The sequence below is a fragment of the Chlamydomonas reinhardtii genome, chromosome 7 (assembly GCF_000002595.2).
Source record: "Chlamydomonas reinhardtii strain CC-503 cw92 mt+ chromosome 7, whole genome shotgun sequence".
In the NCBI taxonomy this organism is placed as follows: Eukaryota; Viridiplantae; Chlorophyta; class Chlorophyceae; order Chlamydomonadales; family Chlamydomonadaceae; genus Chlamydomonas; species Chlamydomonas reinhardtii.
Window position 1 is genome coordinate 2,354,908 of NC_057010.1, and position 21,214 is coordinate 2,376,121.

At 64.9% G+C, this 21,214-nt stretch overlaps 5 protein-coding genes across 5 annotated transcripts; 3 read left to right on the plus strand and 2 right to left on the minus strand.

The window, feature by feature from the left end:
- Window positions 1-406: 406 nt before the first annotated feature.
- CHLRE_07g328250v5 (uncharacterized protein) lies at window positions 407-10,259 on the plus strand. The gene is made up of 9 exons (XM_043064139.1): window positions 407-3,727; window positions 4,044-4,241; window positions 4,639-4,713; window positions 5,087-5,164; window positions 5,506-5,619; window positions 6,013-6,072; window positions 6,227-6,670; window positions 6,902-7,024; window positions 7,297-10,259. Exons 1-9 carry the CDS (start codon window positions 503-505, stop codon window positions 8,680-8,682), a joined length of 5,703 nt encoding a protein of 1,900 aa, XP_042922707.1. The 5' UTR covers window positions 407-502; the 3' UTR covers window positions 8,683-10,259.
- Window positions 10,260-10,316: 57 nt separating this feature from the next.
- CHLRE_07g328300v5 (uncharacterized protein) lies at window positions 10,317-11,348 on the plus strand. Its single transcript, XM_043064140.1, has 2 exons — window positions 10,317-10,547; window positions 10,615-11,348. Exons 1-2 carry the CDS (start codon window positions 10,359-10,361, stop codon window positions 11,320-11,322), a joined length of 897 nt encoding a protein of 298 aa, XP_042922708.1. The 5' UTR covers window positions 10,317-10,358; the 3' UTR covers window positions 11,323-11,348.
- A 782-nt stretch (window positions 11,349-12,130) lies between these two features.
- On the minus strand, window positions 12,131-15,376 carry CHLRE_07g328350v5 (uncharacterized protein). Its single transcript, XM_001690409.2, has 6 exons — window positions 15,263-15,376; window positions 15,062-15,146; window positions 14,789-14,937; window positions 14,286-14,440; window positions 13,728-13,918; window positions 12,131-13,467 (listed from the first exon to the last, which is right to left on the minus strand). The coding sequence occupies exons 1-6, from the start codon at window positions 15,347-15,349 to the stop codon at window positions 13,364-13,366; spliced, it is 771 nt and encodes a 256-aa protein (XP_001690461.2). The 5' UTR covers window positions 15,350-15,376; the 3' UTR covers window positions 12,131-13,363.
- A 46-nt stretch (window positions 15,377-15,422) lies between these two features.
- On the minus strand, window positions 15,423-19,146 carry CHLRE_07g328400v5 (uncharacterized protein). The gene is made up of 9 exons (XM_043064141.1): window positions 18,926-19,146; window positions 18,609-18,791; window positions 18,329-18,448; window positions 18,171-18,197; window positions 17,566-17,793; window positions 17,063-17,464; window positions 16,717-16,825; window positions 16,380-16,503; window positions 15,423-16,019 (listed from the first exon to the last, which is right to left on the minus strand). The coding sequence occupies exons 1-9, from the start codon at window positions 19,014-19,016 to the stop codon at window positions 15,855-15,857; spliced, it is 1,449 nt and encodes a 482-aa protein (XP_042922709.1). The 5' UTR covers window positions 19,017-19,146; the 3' UTR covers window positions 15,423-15,854.
- Window positions 19,147-19,266: 120 nt separating this feature from the next.
- On the plus strand, window positions 19,267-21,213 carry CHLRE_07g328450v5 (uncharacterized protein). The gene is made up of 3 exons (XM_001690594.3): window positions 19,267-19,626; window positions 19,924-19,984; window positions 20,322-21,213. Exons 1-3 carry the CDS (start codon window positions 19,525-19,527, stop codon window positions 20,447-20,449), a joined length of 291 nt encoding a protein of 96 aa, XP_001690646.1. The 5' UTR covers window positions 19,267-19,524; the 3' UTR covers window positions 20,450-21,213.
- The last annotated feature ends 1 nt before the right edge of the window (window position 21,214 follows it).

Here is a 21,214-nt window from a genome sequence, read left to right on the forward strand (position 1 = left end):
CGGCGAGCTGGTGTTTCCACTGGTGAATGGCGCAATCCAGCGCTGCGGCTGCTGTCGTGGGTGCCGCTAGCGCCGCGGCCCGCTAGCGCCGCACCAGTGTCTCGGGGCCGAGGCAGGCCGGGCGCCACTTCCCCGCCGCTGCCTCGCCCTCTCCGAGGTGAGCCTGACAGACCCACCGCGCCGCCGGGCTTGCTGCGCTCGAGAGATAGAGTGATTAGCTGATGTCCCGCGCTTGACAACCTTGTATAGCTGTGCGCGCGTTAATGCTTCGGTTGAGGGTTGTTCGGTTTCGAAACCCGCCGAGGGCGGTCTTTCTCGATTGGTCCGAGCGGGCGGGTCCGGCACGAGCGAGCGCCCGCGTTCCAACATGGGGTTTTCCCCGCCCCTCCGCTTGTCTATTTTGACTATGACGTCCTTGCACCGCCCATGCTGCACCGCAGGGACAAACCTAGTTCAAGCCAGCAAGAAAGGTGCAAACGCGAACAACAACAACCACCTTTAGATGTTGGAGGCTGGCATAGCGTTTGGGCTCGGCTCTAGCTGCTGCAGTGGCTCCGAGGAAACGCCCGCGCGGGAGACGAGCAGGTGTTGCCACGGCGGTGCAGCAGCAGTAGCAGCAGTAACCAAGCAGACCGCATCGACGCCACCAACGGCAGTAGCAGCGGCGGCGGTTCAAGCAGCAGCAGCGGCCGAGAGCGACGCGGCCGCGTACGTTTGCGCCTGCACCGTCACCGCCAACTCCAGCGGCAGCGACGGCGACCAAACCAACGGCGGCAGCAGCCCGCGCAAAAGGCTGGCAGCGGACGGCAGTAGCAGCGCCAACAACAACAACAACAACAACGGCAGCGCGGGCTCGGCGCCGGACGCGGCCAGAGCCCTCCGCCACCTGCTACTGCCGCTGGCCGCGCAACTGGAGCTGCCGCCCTCAGCGGGCTCTGCTACAGCCGCCACCATAACCACGATGGCGCCTCCGCCCCAGTCGCCAACAGCAGGGCCAGACCCACCTCAGCCTCAGCAGCAGCCAGTAGCCGAGCGGCTGCAGCGCCTGCCCTCACCGCCCAGCCCCGTGCCAACGCCCACACGTGCGCCGCCGTCGCCGCCGCGGCCCCAAACGCCCCCTGTGTCGCCCGCGCCTGGAGAGCGCACGGCGGCGACGAACAGCTGCAGCGGTGAGGATGGCGGCGGCGGCGGCAGTAGCTACAGCGGTGTCCAGCAGGCGCCGCCGAGCCCGTCCGATTCGGCCGCACCGCTGGCGCTTGCCCAGCAGCTACAGCCCCCTGCTGGCCCTGCTACAGCCCACCAGCAGCAGCCCCAGCAGCAGCCGGGGGCGGCGGTCGCATCAGCGCAGCCTGCTGGTGAAGGCTGTAGCGGACGCAGCGACGGTGGCAGTAGCAGCGGAGCCACGGCGGCGGCCGTGTCACAGTCCGAGGGGGAGGTGCCCGTACCCGCTGAGCCGGCTGTGCCCTCCGCAAACCTCGACGTCAACGCCCACACCAACGCCCACACCGCCGTCGCCAAAGCCGCAGCCGGAGCAGCGACGCCGCCAGAAGCGGCGGCAGCGGGTGCGGCGCCCGCGACGCCTCCAGGCGGCATCACGGCCGCCGCCGCCGCGCTGCTGGCCCCGGGTCAGTTCCAGCGCTACTACAGCCGCATGTGCGACGCACACGCGGAGGCGCTGGCGGCGGAGCTGGCGGCGGCGGCGGCGGCGGCGGCGGCGGCGGACATGTCGCCTCCACCGCCACCGCCGCCACTGATGTTACCGCAGCAACAGCTGCAGCTGTTGAGCCCCCATGCCGCCGGCTACCCGCCGTTCCCCGCTGCAGCCCCGCAGCAGCACGCACCGCCCTTCCAGTCCCACACCCTCCCACAACCCCAGCCGCCGCCGCCGCCTCACCACCTGCACCACCCGCTGCACTACGGCGGCAGCCCTCTGCTGGCTCGCGGCGGCCATAACGGTTACAACGGCAATCCCAACCACCACAACCACCTCGGCGGCGGCGGTGGCGGCCCCTGCTGGACGTCACTGGACGAGTGGCGACAGCGGCACCTGTTGGAGATCGAGGCCATGCAGGGCATCGTGCCGGGACCGGTAGCCGACAACCGCAGCACCAACCGCCACAACCACCACCATCACAACCACCTTCAGCCGCCAACCAACCTCTTTGGCGGCTACAGCGGCGCCGGTGGCGGCGGCGGTGTTGGCGGTGAGAGCTACAGCCGTCCGCCGCCGTGGCAGCAGCAGCAGCAGCAGCAGCAGCACTACCTGCTACAGCAGCATCCACTGTCACCCGACCCCCGGCACCTTTCGCTGCCGCCGCCACCTCCACCGCCGCCGCCGCCGCCACAACACTACGCGGCTGAGGCATTGCCGGCGGCGGGGCGGCACCCCAACCACCCCAACCACCACCATCAGTCCGGTGATCAGCAGCCCAACAACCGCGGCGTTGATAATGGCGGCACAGGCGGCGGCGCAGCGGGCCTGAGCCCCGCGGGCCGCATGCTCACTCGGTTCTTCAGTCAGCGCACCGGTGCCGGCGGCGACGGCTTTGGCGGCCCTGCTCCCGAAGAGGAGGAGGCTGCTACTGCCACCGCCGCCATTACTGCAGACGGCGGTGTTGGTGGTGGTGCTACTGCCGGGACAGCGTCTGAGCTGGGTAGCGGCGACAACGGCGGCGGCGGCAGTGGCGGCAGCGCAAGCCGGCGCAGCGATGAGGGGCCGCTGCCATGTCCTGACGCCTTCGCCACAGCGGCGGCGGCGGCGGCGGCGGCAGCGGCGGCGGCGGCTGACGCTGCCGCCGAGACTGCTGCTGATGTTGCCGACCAGCCGCCGCCGCGCTCGCACTCGCCGCCGCCGTCGGGCCTGCTGCGCTTCGACGGCAGCCAGCGCGAGCACATGTCGCCGCAGCCGCACACCCAGCCGCCGTCAGTCATCGGCAGCAACCCCATGTCATCGTCAGTGTACGGCGGCGGTTATGGCGGCGGCGGCCATGCCGCACTGCCGTACCAGATGTCGTACGACTCTCTGGTGCTGGAGGGCGGCAGTTACGGCGGCGGCGAAGGCGGTTTTGGCGGTTTCCTGCCCGCCTTTGCCTCTGTGCCCGAAGGCCTGGGCCTCTTCGGCGCCGGCGGTGGTTACAGCCGCACTGGCGCCGGCGGCGCCAGTGCTACAGCCGGCGGCGCGGCTGGTGGCGGCGGCGACCTGCTGCTGCCGATGGGCCTCGGTGGCGGCGGCCCGTACGACATCTCGCCGTACGGCACGCCGCCCATGTCTTACACCAGTGGCGGCGGTGGCGTTGGTGGCGGCGGCGGCGGTTTCCAGGCCTTTGGCGCCACGCCGCCGTCGCCGCCGTCGCGGCTGCTGGCGTGGGGCAACTCGGCGCCTGCCGGCGGCGGCGGCACCATCGGGCCCTTCGGCAGTCTTGGCGGCGCAGACGGCGGCGGCGGTTTCGGTGGCGGCGGCGGCGGCGGAGGCCGCAGCGGCAACGGGCACAGCCTGTACACTGGTGGCGGTGTGAAGGGTATCAGTGGTGGCGGCGGCGGCGGCTTTGGCGTCAGCGGCGGCGGCAGCTGCGGCAGCGGCGGCGCTGGCGGCGGCATGGGTGTCGGCGGCGGCGGCGGCGGCTGTGTACGGCTGGAGTCGCTGTTTGGGCGGTTGACGGCCCTGAGCTGCGACCAGCAGGGCAGTCGGGTGGTGCAGAGGCTGTTGGGCAGTGCCGCCAGCGAGCAGGTGGGAGTGGGAGTGGGGGGCTGCGGGCGGGGGCGGGTGGGCGGGGCTGCAGGTTGGGTGGTGTGAGAGAAATGCGCCAGAGTCAGCTCACAGCGAGGCGCGAGGTGGGGGTGCTAGTGTGGTTCGGGGACGCGGGATACTGTCTCCTACGTCCCTTCCGGGCCCCACCCTAAGTTGCAGTGTGTCCTGTTGCGCACTCTAGCGTACATACCACACACACACAGTCTTTGCACGTTGTGTTCTTTGTGCTCTTTAATAACACGCACACACGTGTTCCTGTGCCTGCTGTGCCTTCCTGTGTGCTGTGCGCCAGCAGGTGGGCCGCTGCCTGGACGAGCTGCTGCCGTCAGTGTACGACACCTCCTGCCACCCGTACGGCAACTACGTGCTGCAGCAGTTGATGGCGGTTGGCGGCGCCCGCCACAAGCTGCGGCTGTGCGGTGCGCTGTCCGGCCGCATCCGGGAGCTGTCGTTCGACCCGTACGGCTGCCGGGTGGTGCAGAAGCTGCTGGAGGTGAGTGTGTGTGTGCGTGTGTGTGTGTGTGTGTGTGTGTGTGTGTGTGTAATGTGTGCGTATGTGTGTGTGATACAAAGAAACAACAAAACGAAGCCCGCCCAAGCGGCGCCGGGGTTACTTAACGGATACCTACCAAATACCGAGCAGCGTGTGTGTGTGTGTGTGTGTGTGTGTTTGTGTTGTTGTGTGTGTGTGTGTGTTCCAGGGTTTGCTGCTTGTGTTTGCCCCGTGGTGCAGTGCGTCTTGAGTCTATCATCGCTGTGATTGTATCCGTCGTTCATCTCGTGCGGTCTCGGCGCCGAGCTGCGCCACATACACCCGTCACCCCCACCGCACCCGAACCGAACCGCACCGCACCGCACCGCACCGCACCGCACCGCACCGCACTGCGCAGGTGGTGCCTGAGCCTCAGGCGGCGGCGGCGGTGGCGGAGCTGGACGGCACAGTCATGCGCTGCGTGCGGGACAAGGTGCGGGGTGGGGCCGGCGGCGGTGGTGGTGGTGATGGCACGGGGCGCGCGTTGCCCCCTGACCCGTGACGCGCTCACGCAGGGCCGTGCCAGTCAACCCAGCTCCTTGGCCCCACAATGCTGATGCCTCCTGCCAACCCTTCAGCAGCCTCCGTTGTATCGTTCACTCCTCATCCGCCCTCACAACCTCCACAATGCACACGCATGTGCCGCCCCTCCCTCCCTCCCTCCCCCCACTGGAGTTGGAATGCAATAACCTCTCTCCCCAATCATCTCCCGCCCACGATACTGTTCCCAATGTTTGAACAACCCCCCTCCTCTCCTCTCCTCTCCTCTCCCCTCCTTCCTCTCCCCCCTCCCCCTTTCCCCCCAGTGCGCGCATCACGTGTTGCGGGCGGCGCTGCACCACGTGCCCCACAGCCGCCAGACATTCCTGGTGGACACACTGCAGGTGTGTGTGTGGGGGGATGGAGGAGGGGTGGAGGAAGGTGGGGAGCTCGGGGGGGAGGGGGTGAAGAAGGGGGAGGGGGGGAGGCGGCGTTGTGGAAGCAACGGCCGGGGGGAACTGGCGAAACGTGGATTTGGTGGTGGTCGAGCGCGTGAGCTGCGGCCCAAGCGCCCCCCACCCATCGTGTCACAGCATACACCCCTCCCACACCCCTTCCCCACACCCTTTTCCCACACCCATCCCCCACACCCATCCCCACACCCATCCACCCTTCCCCACTGCCAACCGCCCCATCCCTACCCCACCCTCTCCCCCCTTGTGTACAAACATCCCCCCCCCCGCAGTCTGCGCTGCCTGCCCTGGCGCGCCACCCCTACGGCTGCCGACTGGTGCAGTCGCTGCTGCAGACCACCAGCGAGCCCGAGCGCTGGGAGGTCATCGCCAGAGACCTACTGCAGGTGAGGCTGGAGAAGGGGCGTGTGGGGGGTGTTTGGGGGGTGGGGAATAGGTGGGGTAAAGGGGTGTGGGGGGAAGGGGTGGGGTATAGGGGCACAAGCCCGGGCCGAGCGAAGTAGGGTTGAGGACAGGGACCTGCTGCAGGTGGGGGGAGGCGGCCGCGGGCCGCTGTCGCTGCCCCCACCCAGCAACGGCAGCGGCTCTCGCACCACCGTGCTAGCTGGCGCTTTGGGATGGGGGCCATTGCCATGGACGATAATGGACGGTCCGCCGGGCGCGTGTGTGTGCACCATGCAGGTGTATGGGCACGTGCTGGCCCTTGACCTACATACCCCTTGCATCTGCCGCCCCCTTTCCCGACACCCCACCCCCTCCCTCCACCTCCCCCCCTTCAGGACGCGCCGCAGCTGGGCGGTCACGAGTACGGCAATTACGTGATGCAAACGCTGGCGCAGGTGCGGCGCCTGGGTACCTGAGGTAGTTGGTGCTGATGATGCCGTACCTACCGTAGGGTATTGTATTAGCAGCTAGATTGTGCGGTGACTGCAGCACTGCCCCCGCCACCACCACACCTTCGATGCTTTCTTCCTACCGAAACCCAACCCACAGGTGGCGGCGCCGCACGTGCGTTCCGCACTGGCGGCGGCCCTGGCGCCGCATGCCGTACGGCTGGCGTGCTGCCGCCACGGCAGCCCCGTACTGGAGGCCGTACTCAAGTACGGCAGCGAGGGCGACCGCGAGGTACTGCTGGCGGCGCTGCTGGGACCAACCACCGCCGGTGGCGGCGGCGGTTGTTCCGTTGGATCCGGCAGCCCGTACGGCAGTAACGGCGGCGCCGGCGGCTGGCCGTTTGAGATTGGCGGCGGAGAGGGCGGCGGCGGCGCGGCTGCGGGCGCCATTGCGGCTGCGGCTGCGGGTGTTGGGAGTGGAGGAGGAGGGGGCGGCGTCAGTGGCGGCGGGAGCGGCAGTGGCAGCGGCAGCAGTAGCTGCAGCCGGGCTCTGCGGCTGGCGTGCGATCCCTTTGGGAATTACGTGCTGCAGCGCTGCTTCCAGGTTCGTGCCAATCAATTGATGGGCCCAACGGGGCGGGTGGGTGAGCGGCGCGCAGAACGCCGCATGCGTTGCCACCGCCACGCGCCCCAAAGGGCAGCCCAAGGCCGCGGCAACCACACGACCTACCCCACATACGTGTCCCACAACGCACCGGACGACAACCCCCCACACCACACACCACACAGCCACCCACTCCCCCACACCCACTCCCCCTGTACGTGTGACAAACAGGTGTGCAGTCCCGGCCAGGCCGCCCGGCTGGCTGCGGCGCTGCTGCCCGCCATCCCCGAGCTGTCCGCGCGCTGTGCCGCCAGCCACCACCCAGGCATGGCCGCACTGCTAGCCAGACTGCAGGTGGGGAGGGGAGGGATTGGAGGGAGGGGTTGTGATTACCAGCCTTAACTATACCACAGCAAAAGCGGGGGAGGAAAGAGGGATTGGGGGAAGGGGCCATGTTAGTGTGGGTTGTCCTTTTCCCCATCCAGGTAGAGTCATCAGGTTTGGGGAGCGGGGTAAAGTCAAGCTTTCTCGAGCCCTACGTGATGCCGTAGCTGGTTTGAAGCTGCTTTAGGTGCCGCCGTCCGCCCACCCACCGTCCACCGTTCACCTCTTATCGCGCTGTGCAGGAGATGACGCCCGACCCCGGCCAGCTGCACCTGCAGCAGCAGCTGCAACGCCAACAGCAGGACCCGAACCACCAGCAAGACGAACACTACCAGCAGCTACAGCTACAGCTACAGCAGCACCTCGGCAGTAGCAGCTACCCCCTGTCCCCCCACGTGCACCTGCAGCACCTGCAGCCGCCGGCGACGCCGCCGCACCCGCCGTCGCCAGTGTTTGGCGGCGGCGCGTTGCCGCCGCCGCCGTACGCCCAGCACTCTTTCGGCGGTGGTGGCGGCGGCGGCGTCTCTCCATTCGGCATGCCGGGCGCAGGCGCGGCCATGTTTGGCAGTAGCATGATGGGTGCTACAGCTGATAACAGGTACTTTGGCGGCGTCGCCAGCGATGGCGGCAGTGGCAGTCTGGACCTGTCAGTACTCCTGTCGAAGCTGTCGCAGGAGGAGCAGCGGCAGCTGCTGCTGCAGCTACAGCCGCCCAGCAGCCTGTTCGGCAGTAGCGGCAGCGACGCGGCCGCGGCGTTGTACGGGTACGACAGCGTGGCCAGTGTGGGAGGAGTGGCTGCTACTGCGGCGTCAGCAGCGGCGGCGGGGAATTTGGCAGATGGCGGCAGTAGCAGCGGCGTCACTGCGCTGGAGGTGGGCAGCAGGCGCTACTGCCGCAATAGCACCAGCAGCTTCGGCAGTAGCAGCACCGCCGCTGCCGAGCGCGCCAGCGGCGCCGCTGCTACTGCCACCATCACGGCAGGCGACGCCTCTCCGCCGCCCTCCGACCAAGCCAGCAGCGGCGCCCCCGCCAACGCCGCTGCTACAGCCGCCGCCGGCCCAGCCAAGGTGCCCGAGAGCGAGGCGGCAGTAGCAGCGGCTGCAGCCGTGGCTGTAGCAGCGGCGGCCCGGGCCCTCAGCCTGGAGGAGTGGGCCCTGGTGGCGGCAATTGGCGGCAGTAGCAACGGCGGCCCCGACGCCTCCGGCGGCGCCCTCGCGGCGGCTACAGCTGCTTCGGGCCTGCGCTCTCCTATGCCTTTGCTGCCTGCCGCTGTCTGGGCCCACCACATTCCTGGGGCAGAACTGGCAGGTGGCGGAGATAGCAGCACATCAGCCAAGCGGCCACACGGCCAGCACCCAACGACGGCGGAGGCTGCAGCAGCCACAGCGGCAGTAGCAGCAGGAGGCGACGGCTGGAGCCGGCTGCTGCTGCGCACGCTGAGCCGCGTGGCGAGCGGCGGCGGCGGCAGTGGCGGCAACAAGGCTGTAGGTGGGGCGGCGGGTGGTGGGGAGGCGGCGGTTGATGAGCTGTCCGAATACCCCGAGGATGCGGTGCTCACGGAAGACTCGGTGGCGGCGGCGCTGAGGGCTCTGGGCCTGGCGCCCGTGGGCAGCGGCCGACAGCGCTAGGTGGATGGATGGGAGAGGGCGTCGATCGGGGAAGTGACAGTGTGATGAGCTGTGGGGTCGCTGAGAGCGTCAGGTCAAAGAGGTAATCAGGATCATATTACGGTCGTAGTGTGGCTGCATCTTGTAAGATAGGCTTTGTATGGTTCTGGCTGCGCTGCGGCCCCGTAGGCTCCAAATGTGTAGCGTCACAGCCAGTAATCGGCTGTCTATCTCAGCAACCCAACAGGGAAGGAAAGAACATGTGCAGAGCCAACGTGTATGATGAAAGCAGGCGCACATATGTACCGTATGGTTGATCCGCATGGGAAAGAAGTCGGAAGAGGTTCATGTGGCATGAGCGCGTGATGGATGTATCATGTTGTCGCTGGATGGCGGCACGGGCGCGGCGGCGGCGGCAGGCGGCAGGCGGCGCATTGCCGCCTTGCGGTTTCGTGTCGGGCGCCCGAAGTTTGGTTGGGTGCGACTATTTCAGTTCATTCCCACCGTGCCATGGTTGCTATGCACGGGGGTCTGTTGCTAGGCCCACGCATAAGTGCATTACCGCATTGACGAACGTAGTGGTCCCTTCCAGAAACATTCCCTTTTGCTTATGAGGAATCGTGCTGCTGATTGTATGTGAATGCAGAAGCGGGCCAGAAGCCCCTAAACCCTAAGTGCACGTGTGTATTTGCGGCGTGTACGCTACAATTACCCCGTGCTGCATGCGGCGTGGTCGTGCGAGTTCCCATTGACAGCTGTGCAGGCGCACATGACATATCTTATACCCTGTGAAGTTCCGTGTAGATGAAGATGTTTAGATGTGACAATGTGAACGCCGCGGTAAACCCTCAGATGCTACCAGGCAGGGTAGTACGGACTGGGCAGGGTAAATTACACGGTCACGATTCAAGCTAGAAGTCTTTACCTTTTCTTTGAGGCAAAGCCGCGCAGGCGGCGCTGCAGGCCGGCGGGCGTGTACAGGCGGGCAGGACATCTGAGGAAGGCCGAAGGCGGCCTGTGGGCGCAGGTCCATCAGGCGCAACAGTGACTCCCTCGTGTACATTTGTAGTCTGTCATGAGGACCTCTGAAGCTGTGGGTAGCCGGGGGTTCAAACGGTACGGTACTATGCGGGTAACTGGGTAACTGGATCATGGGCATGCACGTGGCGAGTGGCGATGTAACCGGTAGAGCGCGCTGCAGAGCCGCCGCATTGCATACGGTAGTGCGCAAAAGAGAGACCCGGTCTCCCCCAAAACACAGATTTGGAGAGTGTATCTGAGTTCATAGCACAGAGCAGGCGGGAGTGCAGAAGGCGCCCCGAGATCTGATAAATCGGTGCCGAGGCACGTGTGCGGATGGCTTTGGCCACCCTGAATGGCACAACACGGAGGCAAGCGGGTTGTGGAATTGATGGTTGTTGCGGGGTTGGTTAATTGACGGTATTCGCTGGTTGGCAAAGGATTTGCGCAGGAACTTCAGCCATGGTGGGGGGTGTCGCACGAGTGCGTTCACCACCACGGCACGTCGGCATCAGGACCAGCAGCGGGACATGGGGTCGCACGCCCTGTCCGCGGTCCGACTGTAACAATAAGTGCCTGCCCGCCCCGCCGTCAGGGCATGATGTATTTGCGGAGCCGTCAGCCGGTTTAGCGAGGTTGTGTTACACTTGAGGACTCTAGACACCGCTCTAGACACCATGTCGTCACTGGCGTGTCTTGCCAAGCAGCTGGTGGCCCTGAACACCAAGGTTGTAGAGGCGTTCCTGCCGCAGCTCGCTTGGGAGGCCCGCGCCGACAGGAACGGCGAGCACAACCCCCGCTACTACGCGACCCTTCGTACTGGCGAGGGCGGGCCGTTTGAGCCCGTGCGCGAGGTCTTCAAGGAGGCGCGTGGGTCGAGCCGTGCAGCAGCTCGCACTCGGTGGGCCGCTGACGCCCCTCTTTTTACCACAGTGCAACATCGTCATGTACCTCATCTGGACGGCTCCCGGCGGCCAGCACTACGCCCACGGTGATGGTGCCAGGGGAAGGAAGGCGGGCTACCAGGCCCGCTACGTGATGAAGGTCGGCGGCGACGAGGGCTCCACGGGCTCCATCCGCCTCCGCATGGCTGGCGAGGAGGAGAGGTGCATCCCATACCAGGCCGCCTACATCATGGACCCGACCACCGGGTCCCTGCCCAACAAGCACCGTGTGGCGCCGGTGAAGGACAACACGTGTGTGCTGGTGGTGTCGGTTTACCGCACCGACCTCACCTACGACGACATCGTGGGCGCCATCGTGGCCAAGTCTGTGGAGCGGCTGCAGCCCTTCAGTCTGGCCGCCATTGAGATCAAGCGGCCGACTGCACTGAAGCCCAGCACCAGGGCGAGCCTTGGCAACACCTACGGCACGGCCAACAAGGGCAACACCAAGCCGCCGAGGACCAAGGCGCACAAGGACGCCCTGTCGGCGGCCCACAAGGGCAAGCCGCTGTCCAAGGCGCACAAGGACGCCATTTCGGCGGCCATGAAGGGCAAGGGCAAGGGCAAGCCGAGGTCCCAGGCGACCAAGGACGCCATTTCGGCGGCCAAGATCAAGTGCATCTGCGGCATCTGCAAAAACTGCAAGGGGCGGGCCCGTGTCCAGGAGTTCCGGGCCAAGAAGGCCAAGAAGGCCTAGTCGACTGCCCAAAACCGGTGTTTATCAACACCACCCATCACTCGGGGGGCTGCTTGAAACGCAACGGTCCCTGCCCCTTCATTCAGTGTCTGGCATCGATAAGTACGTCGGCATTCCGGCAGCTCACACACGGCCGGCCCCGACACCAGAATGACCATGGGCCCCCACGCCAAAACGACCATTGGCCCCCATGCCAAAAGCCCACGGTAATACACATACTGTGCGTCACCATGCAGCCTGCGGTTGAGTTGCCAGTGCAGAACTCAGCGCAGGTACACGCGCCGCTGGCCATGCACCTTAATGTTTGTCTTGCAGGGCATTCACCGGCGGGCGGGGCACCAACACAACAGTGCCACGATACAAGTTGTGATTGGCACTCCACAGGGTCATCCCCTGGTCAGCCGTTACTGCCCCACCGGCCACACGCGCCTCGATGTTGCTGTTTCTTGCTGGGCATGCAGCTCAACAAACAGTCAGCACACATAAGTGACAGGGGCACAGAGCAGTGCAAATGCAGGCCCTCAACGCCAACTACCTTCCGCTGTTACCGCCAAGTAAGGGGCGGGACCTGCAGACATTATCATACCGTCTGAAGTGTTGCAGTCCTGCAAATCTCTGAGCAGCTGGGAACTGAGGGAGCTGTTCAACTTTAAGTTGATTGCAGCGATTGCCTTGGGGGCATTATGTCTGGTGATGGACAAATTTGGCGATCAATTCGCAGCTATCGCCGGACTTGCCAAGGTGTCGTCCACGGAGGTGCTTGCATTCGGGTTGTGGGCAAGGTTGTGGGTAACGGGCACGAACCCCAACGATTCGATGGGGCCCCAACCCAACCCAATCACCTCTGCCAAGCCCCCAGCTTCTCAACACCTGACAACAAACGGGTACACATCTCAAGGTGCATCACTGCGCTTACACTGCGTGTTCCTTGAACGACCACGCCCCCATCCTGCCTGAGCTCCTGGCAAGCGGCATGCCGCAATGTGGAAGCTAATATCAAGCCCTCTACCTTCCCTCTACATTCATTAAGGAGCTCCTCAGTCGCCAAGTGCGCCCGAACGCCGACCCTGGGACTGTGCAAACCTCTATGTTTCTCAAATGACCTCGTTTCTGCCTCGCGTGAACTTCTATGGATACCTTGTCATTTCAAGGGTGATTTCAACGGAGAAACTTCAAGCTTACACTAGGGAATATGAAGTTGATATGAGCAAGCTTATAACGTCTCTCCTGCTTCTTTCATGAGCTTGCCAGATTCAATGCCTATAAGCTCTGTAGCGCTATTACTAGACCTTACTTATGTTTGTGCATTCGTGTCACCCATGACAGTGACATGTCACTGACCTCGCAGCCCGGTCTTTCACCCCGCAGAAAGCTGTAATGGATACTGCGAGATTCAAATATGTCAGAAGCGCCTTTGTACATGCGGAAAACCACAGTCGTAGTATTTCCTTGCACGTTTCAGACCTCCGCTCTCAGCCAAATTGCCTCGCGGCACCCCCAGCCCCAACGGCTCCGCCCCAAAACACCCACGGTGTTCGTACTGAATTTCGTGAACAGTGGCGCATTCTCCAGCCTGTCGTTGCTGCTAGGGGCCTGGGCCCCTGCACACTCCTGCGATTGCCTGCTGCACATCACAGACTCCTGCAGCGGGCCTACCGGCCCGCCTTTACGCAATCAGGATTGAATTCAGTCAAATATTGAGTTTAAGGGTCCCGGGCGCGTGGGCATACCACTATCTACGCCCCGCTGCCAGGTACGCCGTGTTGACACAGCATGTACGCATGCACCAGCCCCGATGCGAGTGCTTCTCCATTGACCCCGACCCGCCACCGGCGCCTGAGACTGCTGCGCCTTCCCCTCCCCCTCCCCCCTGTCAGCGGATAGACAGGACACACCGCCAGTAGCGCCCCATCCCATGTAACCCCCTCCAGCTGCAACCCCAGCTCCAGCCCCCGACTCCAGCCCCCGGCTCCAGCTCCCCGGCATCAGCTCCTCCTCCTCCGCTGCTCCTCCTCCGCAACTGCTGCTGCCGCCTCTGCTGCTACAGCCCCCGCGCCGCCGCCTCCGTGGCCGCCTCCGAGGCCTCCATGGTCGCCTCTGCCAGCACCTTGTCCGGGTTGCGCAGCTCGCAGGGCGGTAGCGCGCCTGTGCAGGCGGAGGGGAGGGTGCAGCAGCGGCCAGCAGGCAGTGTCAGGCAGCCCGCGAGTACGATACCGTCGTGTTCACCCGGCTCCACCCGGTTTCACCCGGCTTCATCCAGATCTGGACACAGTGTGATTGTGTGCGACAGATAGTCAGGTACCTCCCCCATGATGCAGCAGCTCGGAAGCACGCCCTGCTCTCCACCAGGAGCCCCAGTAGCGCCCCACCCTCCCGAAACGCCGCCCCCGAGCCACAGCACACACCTGGCGTGCCAGGCGGCGGCGCGTGTATCTCGCTGTAGGTGCCGCACTTGATGGCCCCGTCCGCCCACACGCCGTCGAAGCGCTTTCCCTTGCTCATGTAGAAGTAGGTGCCGGTGCCGTTCTTCTTGTCCGCCGCCCACAACCCCTCGTACACGTCCCCGTTGGCGTACATCATGGTGCCAGGGCCGCACCTGTGGTGAAATGGTGAGCATGAGCATTTACATGGGTTCGAGTCCATGTGGCCCCACTAACTCCTTTGAGTCCGTGAAATGGTGGTGGTGAGGGTGATGGGGATGAGGGAGGTGGGGGGCGGTGCAGCGTAGGTGTGAGGCGTGCGCTGCTGACCCAGCGCCCTTTCGCAGTTTGAAATTGCTGCTTCTGCCCACCGACTTTCCAGTTCTCATTTGTGCCCGTGCCTGCGCAGCCGCCCTCTCGTCTCCACCCCCTCCGCCCCTTCCCCCGCCCACCCCTTGCTCCTGTAGACCTATACCCCTGCCTTCCTCTTCCCTAAACTGCCATCCACCACCACCCGCCACCACCGCCCGCCCGGCCACTCACTTGACGTCGTTCTCAAAGTAGCCCTCATACACGTCCCCACCGAAGCCGTCCACCGGCCGCCCGCCGTACACTGCCCGCCCCTTGCCGTGCCGCCGCCCGTTGAGCCACTCGCCCTCGTACGTGTCGCCGTTGTCCGCAAAGAACGTGCCATGACCCTGTGGGTTGAACGTGTGCGTGTGTACGGCATGTGGGCGTGTCCGTGTGTGTTTGGAGCGTGTGGTGGTGCAGAGGTGGTATGACGAGGCGGGGCGGAGCGCCCGGGCGCACGGAGGGCTAGGAGTCCAAGCACTGTGTTGATGTCTGCAGCCCCTCGCGACAAGTGGGTGCGCCCCTGCCCCCGGCAGCAAGCCGAAACATGCTCCTGCGCCCGCATGTGCGTGTGCGCAGGCCCCGCGTCGTCTGGCCCTTTCCCAAGCGCCCCTGCGGTAACCTCTGCCCCTTCCCCCCTATAACACCACGCCCGCAAAGTAAGTCTTCAGAGCTTCTGGCCGCAGTGTACGCACCGTGGGCTGGTCGGCCCGCCACTCGCCGTTGTAGCGCACCACGTACTTGCCGTCGCGGTAGAGCCAGAGCGTCCCTAACCCGTGCCGCATGTCGTTCGCCCAGTCGCCTTCATACTTATCACTGTTCTTATAAATGACCGTGCCCTTGCCTGCAGACGCACAGCAAACAGCGTGTGCGTTCAGCTGGAAAATGGCATGGCATTTGGAACCCGAATGCTGGCCCACGCCCGAAACTGCTTATGTAACGACGATGTCACATAGGCGAGAGCGCACCGTGCTTCTTGTTGTCCTTCCACGAGCCCTGATATCGCTCGCCCGTCGTCCAGTAAACTGTATGATGTGGCCCTTCTTTTTGTGCCTGTATTAATTAAATGTTCCAGCATGTCAGCAAGCCATCCAGCGAGAACAGGCCAGCGCAAAGACGGTGCGACGCGGCCTTGGCGCCCGTCCTGCACGCGGCCGCAGTGACCTAACCTTTTGATCCGAAGTCTTCCATAGCTGGTCTCCTTGCTTTCGTCGAAGCGACTCTGCAGTCAGGGTGCCTGGGATGTTTGGTGGCATTTTCTGTCGGTTTCACTAGTTAGACACACGCTTGTATTGTTTAAGGATGTAACAGAAGAAGTCTCGGGAGTATAGTCGATTCATTACTTGATACTAGTCCTCTCAGCCGACTCGAAGGCACCACCGTACCCACGCCCATGCCGCGACCTCCGCACAACCCCTGTCCGCAGCCTCGCAGTCCCCTCCGACAACTGGCTGGGGACTGGCCGCTTGTCGATACAAGTCCACAGCGTTTACATATAAGACACTTGCGTGCACGTGCACATAGTTACCACCGCGTGCACCCCGATGACCAAGGGTACACACGGCCAAGCTCTAAACCGGTCAGCTTCACCGAACCCGTCTGTGTCCGGTGACACAACGCCACAGCCCTGGTCCCACCACGGCTGCATGCCACCACCTGCCGGAACGTCGCCAGGCAAGTGGCAGGGAACTGTCCATCACACACACATATGCTCTTCCGATACACGCCATACGCCACTCTCCAGCCCGGCTACAACACGCATCAGCGCCGGTCGCGGTCCCGCCGGTCGCCGCCACGGTCCCGGTCACCTCCGCGGTCGCCCCGGTCGCGGCTGCGGCTGCGACTGCGGCTACGCGTGCGGCGCTCCCGGTCGCGGTCACGGCGGTCGCCGCCGCGGTCATCGCGGTCGCGTCCGCCGCGGTCCTCCTGGGGTTTGACGGGTAGGCAAAGATGGCATGATAAGCAGGAGTGCGGCCTTGGATGCGTGGCAAAAGGGCGTTCGTGTAACGAGCCACTGGGTGGCAGCTGGTGTGGGGCCTGTCACATGCCAGCCGCGTCAGTCCGGGTCCCACAACCCGTTAGCACCGCGCGGCCCGCAGGGACTGCCTGCGGGCTGCGCGCGTTAACAGGTTATGAGCCCCGGACTGCCGTGGCCGGTGAGCGGCACACACCACACACCCACGCAGCCTTGCAATGCATCTTTACTTGCCCCCTGCCGGACACCTTCCTAGCTCATCTGCCCAAACCTCCTATGCAACCGCAGCGCCCAGCCGGCCTGCTGCTCACCGCTGCGCTGGGTGCGGGGTTGTAGTCACCGCGCAGGCGGGCCAGCGCCGCCTCCTCGCGCGCCTTGCGGTCCGCCTCGCTGGTGCTGCGGAACTGCTTTTTCAACCGCCCGAACTCGTCGTACCTGAGGGGCGGGTGGGTTGCAGGCGAGAGGCAGGGGCCGTGAAGAGATAAGCTTGTAGGACGTGGTTGGGATGCAAGCAAGCGTGCGTGCCGCCGCATACCCACCCAAAGGACACGCACCAAGGCAAATAAACGAACCCCAGCCCTGGCCATCACCGCAAACCCGAGCGCTCGACCCTCCCGCCACAGCCCTGCTCGCCCCCCCCCGGCTCACATGTCCTTCTCCTCGTACTCCTTGCGGCGCCGGCGCGCCTCCTCCACCTCCTGCTCGTCCAGCTCCTTGAAGCCGCCGCCCTGGCCCTCACGCCGCATATCCACGGTGCCTGAAGCAGTGCAGCAGCGGGTGCGCGGCAGCAGGTGTCGGAAGTGATGGTACAAGACCAATGAAGCCGAAGTGGAGTACCAGATACAGCGAGGTGAGGGCGCATCGGAGGCAGCATCGGAGGCAGCATTGGGCAGGTGTGAAAGTAAGCAGCAGCCGTGGGACGGGTAGCGGAGTGGTCAGGCGCAGCACTAACAGCATTCCTACCACAAACCTGGCCCTTCCTGTCGGCACCTACCGGGCTTGTTGGTGCCGCACATGTTGCACTTGCCGCGGCGCGCCCAGTTGACGTTGCCGCAGCTGGGGCAGGCCCAGTCGTCCGGCGTGAACAGGCCAGGAGGGCCCTGCGGCGCAGCCACCACACGCGGCTTGTCCGAGCCGGGAGCCGCCGCGGCCGCCGCCGCCGGTGGGGCAGCGACTGGTGGCGCGGCGACGGGCGCCGCAGCAGCGCCGGCGTCGCCATATCCGGCCCCGTATCCGGCACCGGGAGCACCGCCGTAGGCGCCAGCATCGGGGGCACCACCATAGCCGCCAGCAGCGGGAGCGCCGCCATAGCCTCCAGCGCCAGCGCCACCACCGTAGCCTCCAGCGCCAGCGCCAGCGCCGTAGCCGCCGCCAGCACCACCGCCACCGTACGAGTCTGTCAGAGCCGGGCGTCGATGTGGAGCGTGTCATCCATGAGCAAGCAAAGGCGCGTCACAAACAGGCAGGCAAAGAAACCATGCCCTGCAGTCCACGCACCTTGGCCGTAGCCACCACCGCCGCCGCCACCACCACCCCCGTAGCCGCCGCCGCCAGCGCCAGGCCCAGCCGGCTTTGGCGTTTGGCACTTGTGGCAAGCACGGCGGAAGGCAAAGTTGTTGTTGCCGCACTTGGGGCAGGGCCAGTCGCCGGGGCGGCCGCCACCGGGGCCACCGCCGCCACCGCCACCACCACCGCCGCCGTATCCTCCGCCACCACCGCCCATGTCTGCCAACGTTGCAAGGCAAGCGGCGCAGGTCAACCAACAATGCTCGTTGAGCAACGCTCAAGGGACTGACTCTATGGAGTTTCTCGCCCATGCACGATACGTTGCCACATGCCGGCCGCGTCAGTCCGGGTCCCACACCCCGTTAGCGCCGCGCGGCCCGCAGGGACTGCCCGCGGGCTGCGCGCGTCAACAGGTTATGAGCCCCGGACTGCCGCGGCCGGTGAGAGACACGCTCCACTCCTTGCACGCCAGCGCTTCTGCCGCAGTGCTTGCCGCGGGAGGCAGCGCGCCACGTAACATCCAGGTCAGGAGAGTCATGCACAAAGTGAGTCCAACTGTAATTCTGAAGCCCCACAATCGCCCGGGACGCCCTCACCTCCGTAGCCGCCACCGCCACCGCCGCCTGCACCACAGGGCGTACAGCACACGCGTCAGTCGCGCACTCGCACCGCACCGAATCCAGCGGCGCAACCGACCCGCAAGCCTTGATGCCCCGCGCCCCGAACACGAACCCGCCCCGCGTACTTCTCTCACCGTAGCCACCACCGCCGCCGCCGTAGCCACCACCACCACCGCCGTAGCCACCACCGCCACCGCCGTAGGGGCCAGCGGCGGCCTGCTTCTTTTGCGACAGCGAGACTGACAGCATGGAGCCTGTTCAGGTGCAGCAAGTGAGCAAGTCAGGCGTCCTCGGGGCTGTCAAGTTGCCCAGCCATGTGCCTTCACCCCTTCCCAGCTCCGCCTCCTGCTCTGACTCCGTGTGCTTTCCCGCGTTACGTGACCTCCTCCATGCCAACGCCCCGATCTCCCTCACCGTTCCACTCCTTGTTGCCAAACCACTGCACCGCGGACGCCGCGGAGAAGGGGTCATCGTATGTGACCGTGCCGTCGCCCTTCAGCTCCCCAGTCGCCTTATCGCGATACAGCCAGATCTTTGGCTTCCTGGTCTTCTTATCGATTTTGATAATACCGATGGAGCCGAAGTAGGTAGCGACATCTGCAGGCGATCCGGGAGCCCACCGGTGGCAAGGCCTTCGTCACCGGCGCATGCCCGCCCCTGCGTGACGGACCCCCAAAACTGCCCGGGACCATGGCCGCAGGGCCAGCAGGGCCCACGGCCAGCCGCCACACCTGACTCGTTTGTGTTTGGCGGAAGCCCGCTGACATAGATCGTGTCCGTGTCCGGGCAGTCAAATGACATGGTATCAGGGTTGTACGCCATGGCTACAGTGGGCTGGGCCGGGCCCTCAAAGGCCCGGAAAGGGACAAGCTAGGTAAGAGATGTCGGTCGCAGGCCACAACCGGTTCGTCGTTTTGACACTCTTAGGAGCCGAGCATAGTAAAGAATTAACTGTAAGACATGCCCTCTCAACCGCTGCTGCAAAGGCGAAGACTTGGGGATGGGGAAATGGCGCGGGTCAACGCAGAACACCACGGGAGTGGACAGTATTGCTGGTCATTAAAAGCTTTTAGTATCTGCAGCTAGTAAACGAAATACGTGCGACTTCAGGCTTGCGCAACTTTGACTTCTCGACCAGGCTTCGCATTGCTGCAATGAAAATTTAGGTAAAGTAAATAGGTAGTACAGTACCCAGATGCCACGTGGTGGAACCGCAGGGAAACAGCCCGACACAGTAGGCGCGAAAACAAAAGCAGGCGCCGCACCTGCAGTCACCAAGGCGCCATTGAAAGCAACAAGTAGCAAGGAAACCGCAAAGGAGGCCTTGAGGATGGTTGGCGCAGTGGCGGATGCCGGTGGCACGGTGGACCTGGTGGAACTGCAGAAGAAGCGGAAAGAGCTTGCGGACCAGCTGCGGAAGTGCGAGACACAGGTGAGGAATCAGAGGGGGATGGGTTCGAGGGTATAGGGTTGGGGTTGGGGCCTAGCATCCCGTGCCGTGGCGCACGCTACCAAGGCGCCCATGCCGTCAGGGCCAGACCTCACCCGACGCCAAGGCGTCTCAAGCAGTCACACCGTGCAGCCACCTCGTAATTGCAACAGAATTCGCCAGCACTTACACGCGCCCCCACGAAGGACCGGCAAGACAGCATGGGGTTTAGCTGCACGGCATGCGCACACCTCGCCAACGTACGGCACACGCCGCCCGCCCCCCCCCACCACCAAACAGATCCACCAACTGGAGACGCAGTACCTGGAGATGGCCAACCCCCAGGGCAACGCATTGAGAGGTGAGAGACAAAGAGAGACAGAGACAGAGAGACGCCAGCGTGCCGCTGCGCCGCTCCCGCGTCCATCTGTGTGGACGAGTTCAGGGCCCACCGGGGTGGGCATACCGCCCTCGGACATGTTGACCCGCGCCGACACCAACACCAACGCCGTCGTACACGTCATGCCCCCAACCCCTGCTGCACCCGCCCGCACCTGCCGCCCTAGCCACGCCGCTGTTGCCGCAACTCAGGCCCGCCGCAACTCTGCGCTGCCCAACCTTCCGCACCATCTGCTCCCTGCTCCCCACCCGCCCACACCCGCCTCCCCGCGCCACACCGCGCCCCCACCCCCGCCCAGGCTACGAGGGCCTGCTCAGCTCCATGTCTGCGGCCGCGGCTGCGGAGAAGAAGGGCGCCACCTTCAGAGGCGAGGACCGCATCTTCAGTGGCAGCAGCACCACTGGGCGCGGCGGGGGCGGCGCCTGAGAGCAGGGAGGCGGATGCGGGGAGCAGGAGTCAGGAGACAACAACGGCGGGGAGAGAAGGGAGATGGGATTGGAGATGGAGAGGGCTGTGGGGGCAGAGCGGGGCCTGGGTGCCTCTGATTGTTGAGAAGGTTGGCGTGTGGGGGCCGGTGCGGCTTGCGTGCTGCTTGGCAGCGGGGAGGTGTACATGCCTGAGCCCAACGGACAAGTCCCATCATCATTGAGAAGCCCTTTCGCGAGAGGGGGCCGGGGGAACTGAGTGAGAGCCGAATGAGGAGGAAGATGGAAGTACGGTTGACAGCCAGGGCGCTGGGCGCGTGCGCAACAGGGGTGGGGAATCGGACAAGGAGGCATGCACTAGGGCAGACATGCATACGTGTCGTCTCTGCTGAGGTGCTAGTGAGGAGGCGCAGCAATGCAGCATGCAAGGTCTTGGCACCTGCATGAGCCAATCGCGAAATGCGCTCATGTGAGTCATGTCATCATGTGGGCGGGAAGCCGGGCAGGAGGTTGCCTCCCACAGAAATGTGGCGCTGTGGCGGTGCTTGACGTGAATGCCGGACGGTCTTGCGAAGGGCGGCTGTGGGGACACGGTCTGATAGCGCTGGCTTAAGCGCATCCTGGCGGATAGACGGTGTGAGGGCCCGCAAAATGAGTTGAGGTGTGGAAACACAGCCGTGACACCCCCGGCGCGCGCGGCGTGGCGGCAGTGGTGTAGATCCCGGGTCGCGACCCAAGCCGTCCTCCATGTAAGAGTCCTGAACTG

Coding starts and splice junctions, on each gene's coding strand:
- CHLRE_07g328250v5 (XM_043064139.1), top strand. CDS start 503: ATGTTGGAGGCTGGCATAGCGTTTGGGCTCGGCTCTAGCTGCTGCAGT. Junction 3,728..4,043: donor GCAGTGCCGCCAGCGAGCAG/GTGGGAGTGGGA, acceptor GTGCGCCAGCAG/GTGGGCCGCTGCCTGGACGA. Junction 6,671..6,901: donor TGCTGCAGCGCTGCTTCCAG/GTTCGTGCCAAT, acceptor TGTGACAAACAG/GTGTGCAGTCCCGGCCAGGC.
- CHLRE_07g328300v5 (XM_043064140.1), top strand. CDS start 10,359: ATGTCGTCACTGGCGTGTCTTGCCAAGCAGCTGGTGGCCCTGAACACC. Junction 10,548..10,614: donor TGCGCGAGGTCTTCAAGGAG/GCGCGTGGGTCG, acceptor TTTTTACCACAG/TGCAACATCGTCATGTACCT.
- CHLRE_07g328350v5 (XM_001690409.2), bottom strand. CDS start 15,349: ATGCCACCAAACATCCCAGGCACCCTGACTGCAGAGTCGCTTCGACGA. Junction 13,919..14,285: donor TACTTTGAGAACGACGTCAA/GTGAGTGGCCGG, acceptor ATTTCACCACAG/GTGCGGCCCTGGCACCATGA. Junction 13,468..13,727: donor GCCGCCGCCTGGCACGCCAG/GTGTGTGCTGTG, acceptor CCGCCTGCACAG/GCGCGCTACCGCCCTGCGAG.
- CHLRE_07g328400v5 (XM_043064141.1), bottom strand. CDS start 19,016: ATGGCGTACAACCCTGATACCATGTCATTTGACTGCCCGGACACGGAC. Junction 16,504..16,716: donor GAGTACGAGGAGAAGGACAT/GTGAGCCGGGGG, acceptor CCCGCCCCTCAG/GTACGACGAGTTCGGGCGGT. Junction 16,020..16,379: donor ACCCCGCACCCAGCGCAGCG/GTGAGCAGCAGG, acceptor GTCAAACCCCAG/GAGGACCGCGGCGGACGCGA.
- CHLRE_07g328450v5 (XM_001690594.3), top strand. CDS start 19,525: ATGGTTGGCGCAGTGGCGGATGCCGGTGGCACGGTGGACCTGGTGGAA. Junction 19,627..19,923: donor TGCGGAAGTGCGAGACACAG/GTGAGGAATCAG, acceptor ACCACCAAACAG/ATCCACCAACTGGAGACGCA. Junction 19,985..20,321: donor CCAGGGCAACGCATTGAGAG/GTGAGAGACAAA, acceptor ACCCCCGCCCAG/GCTACGAGGGCCTGCTCAGC.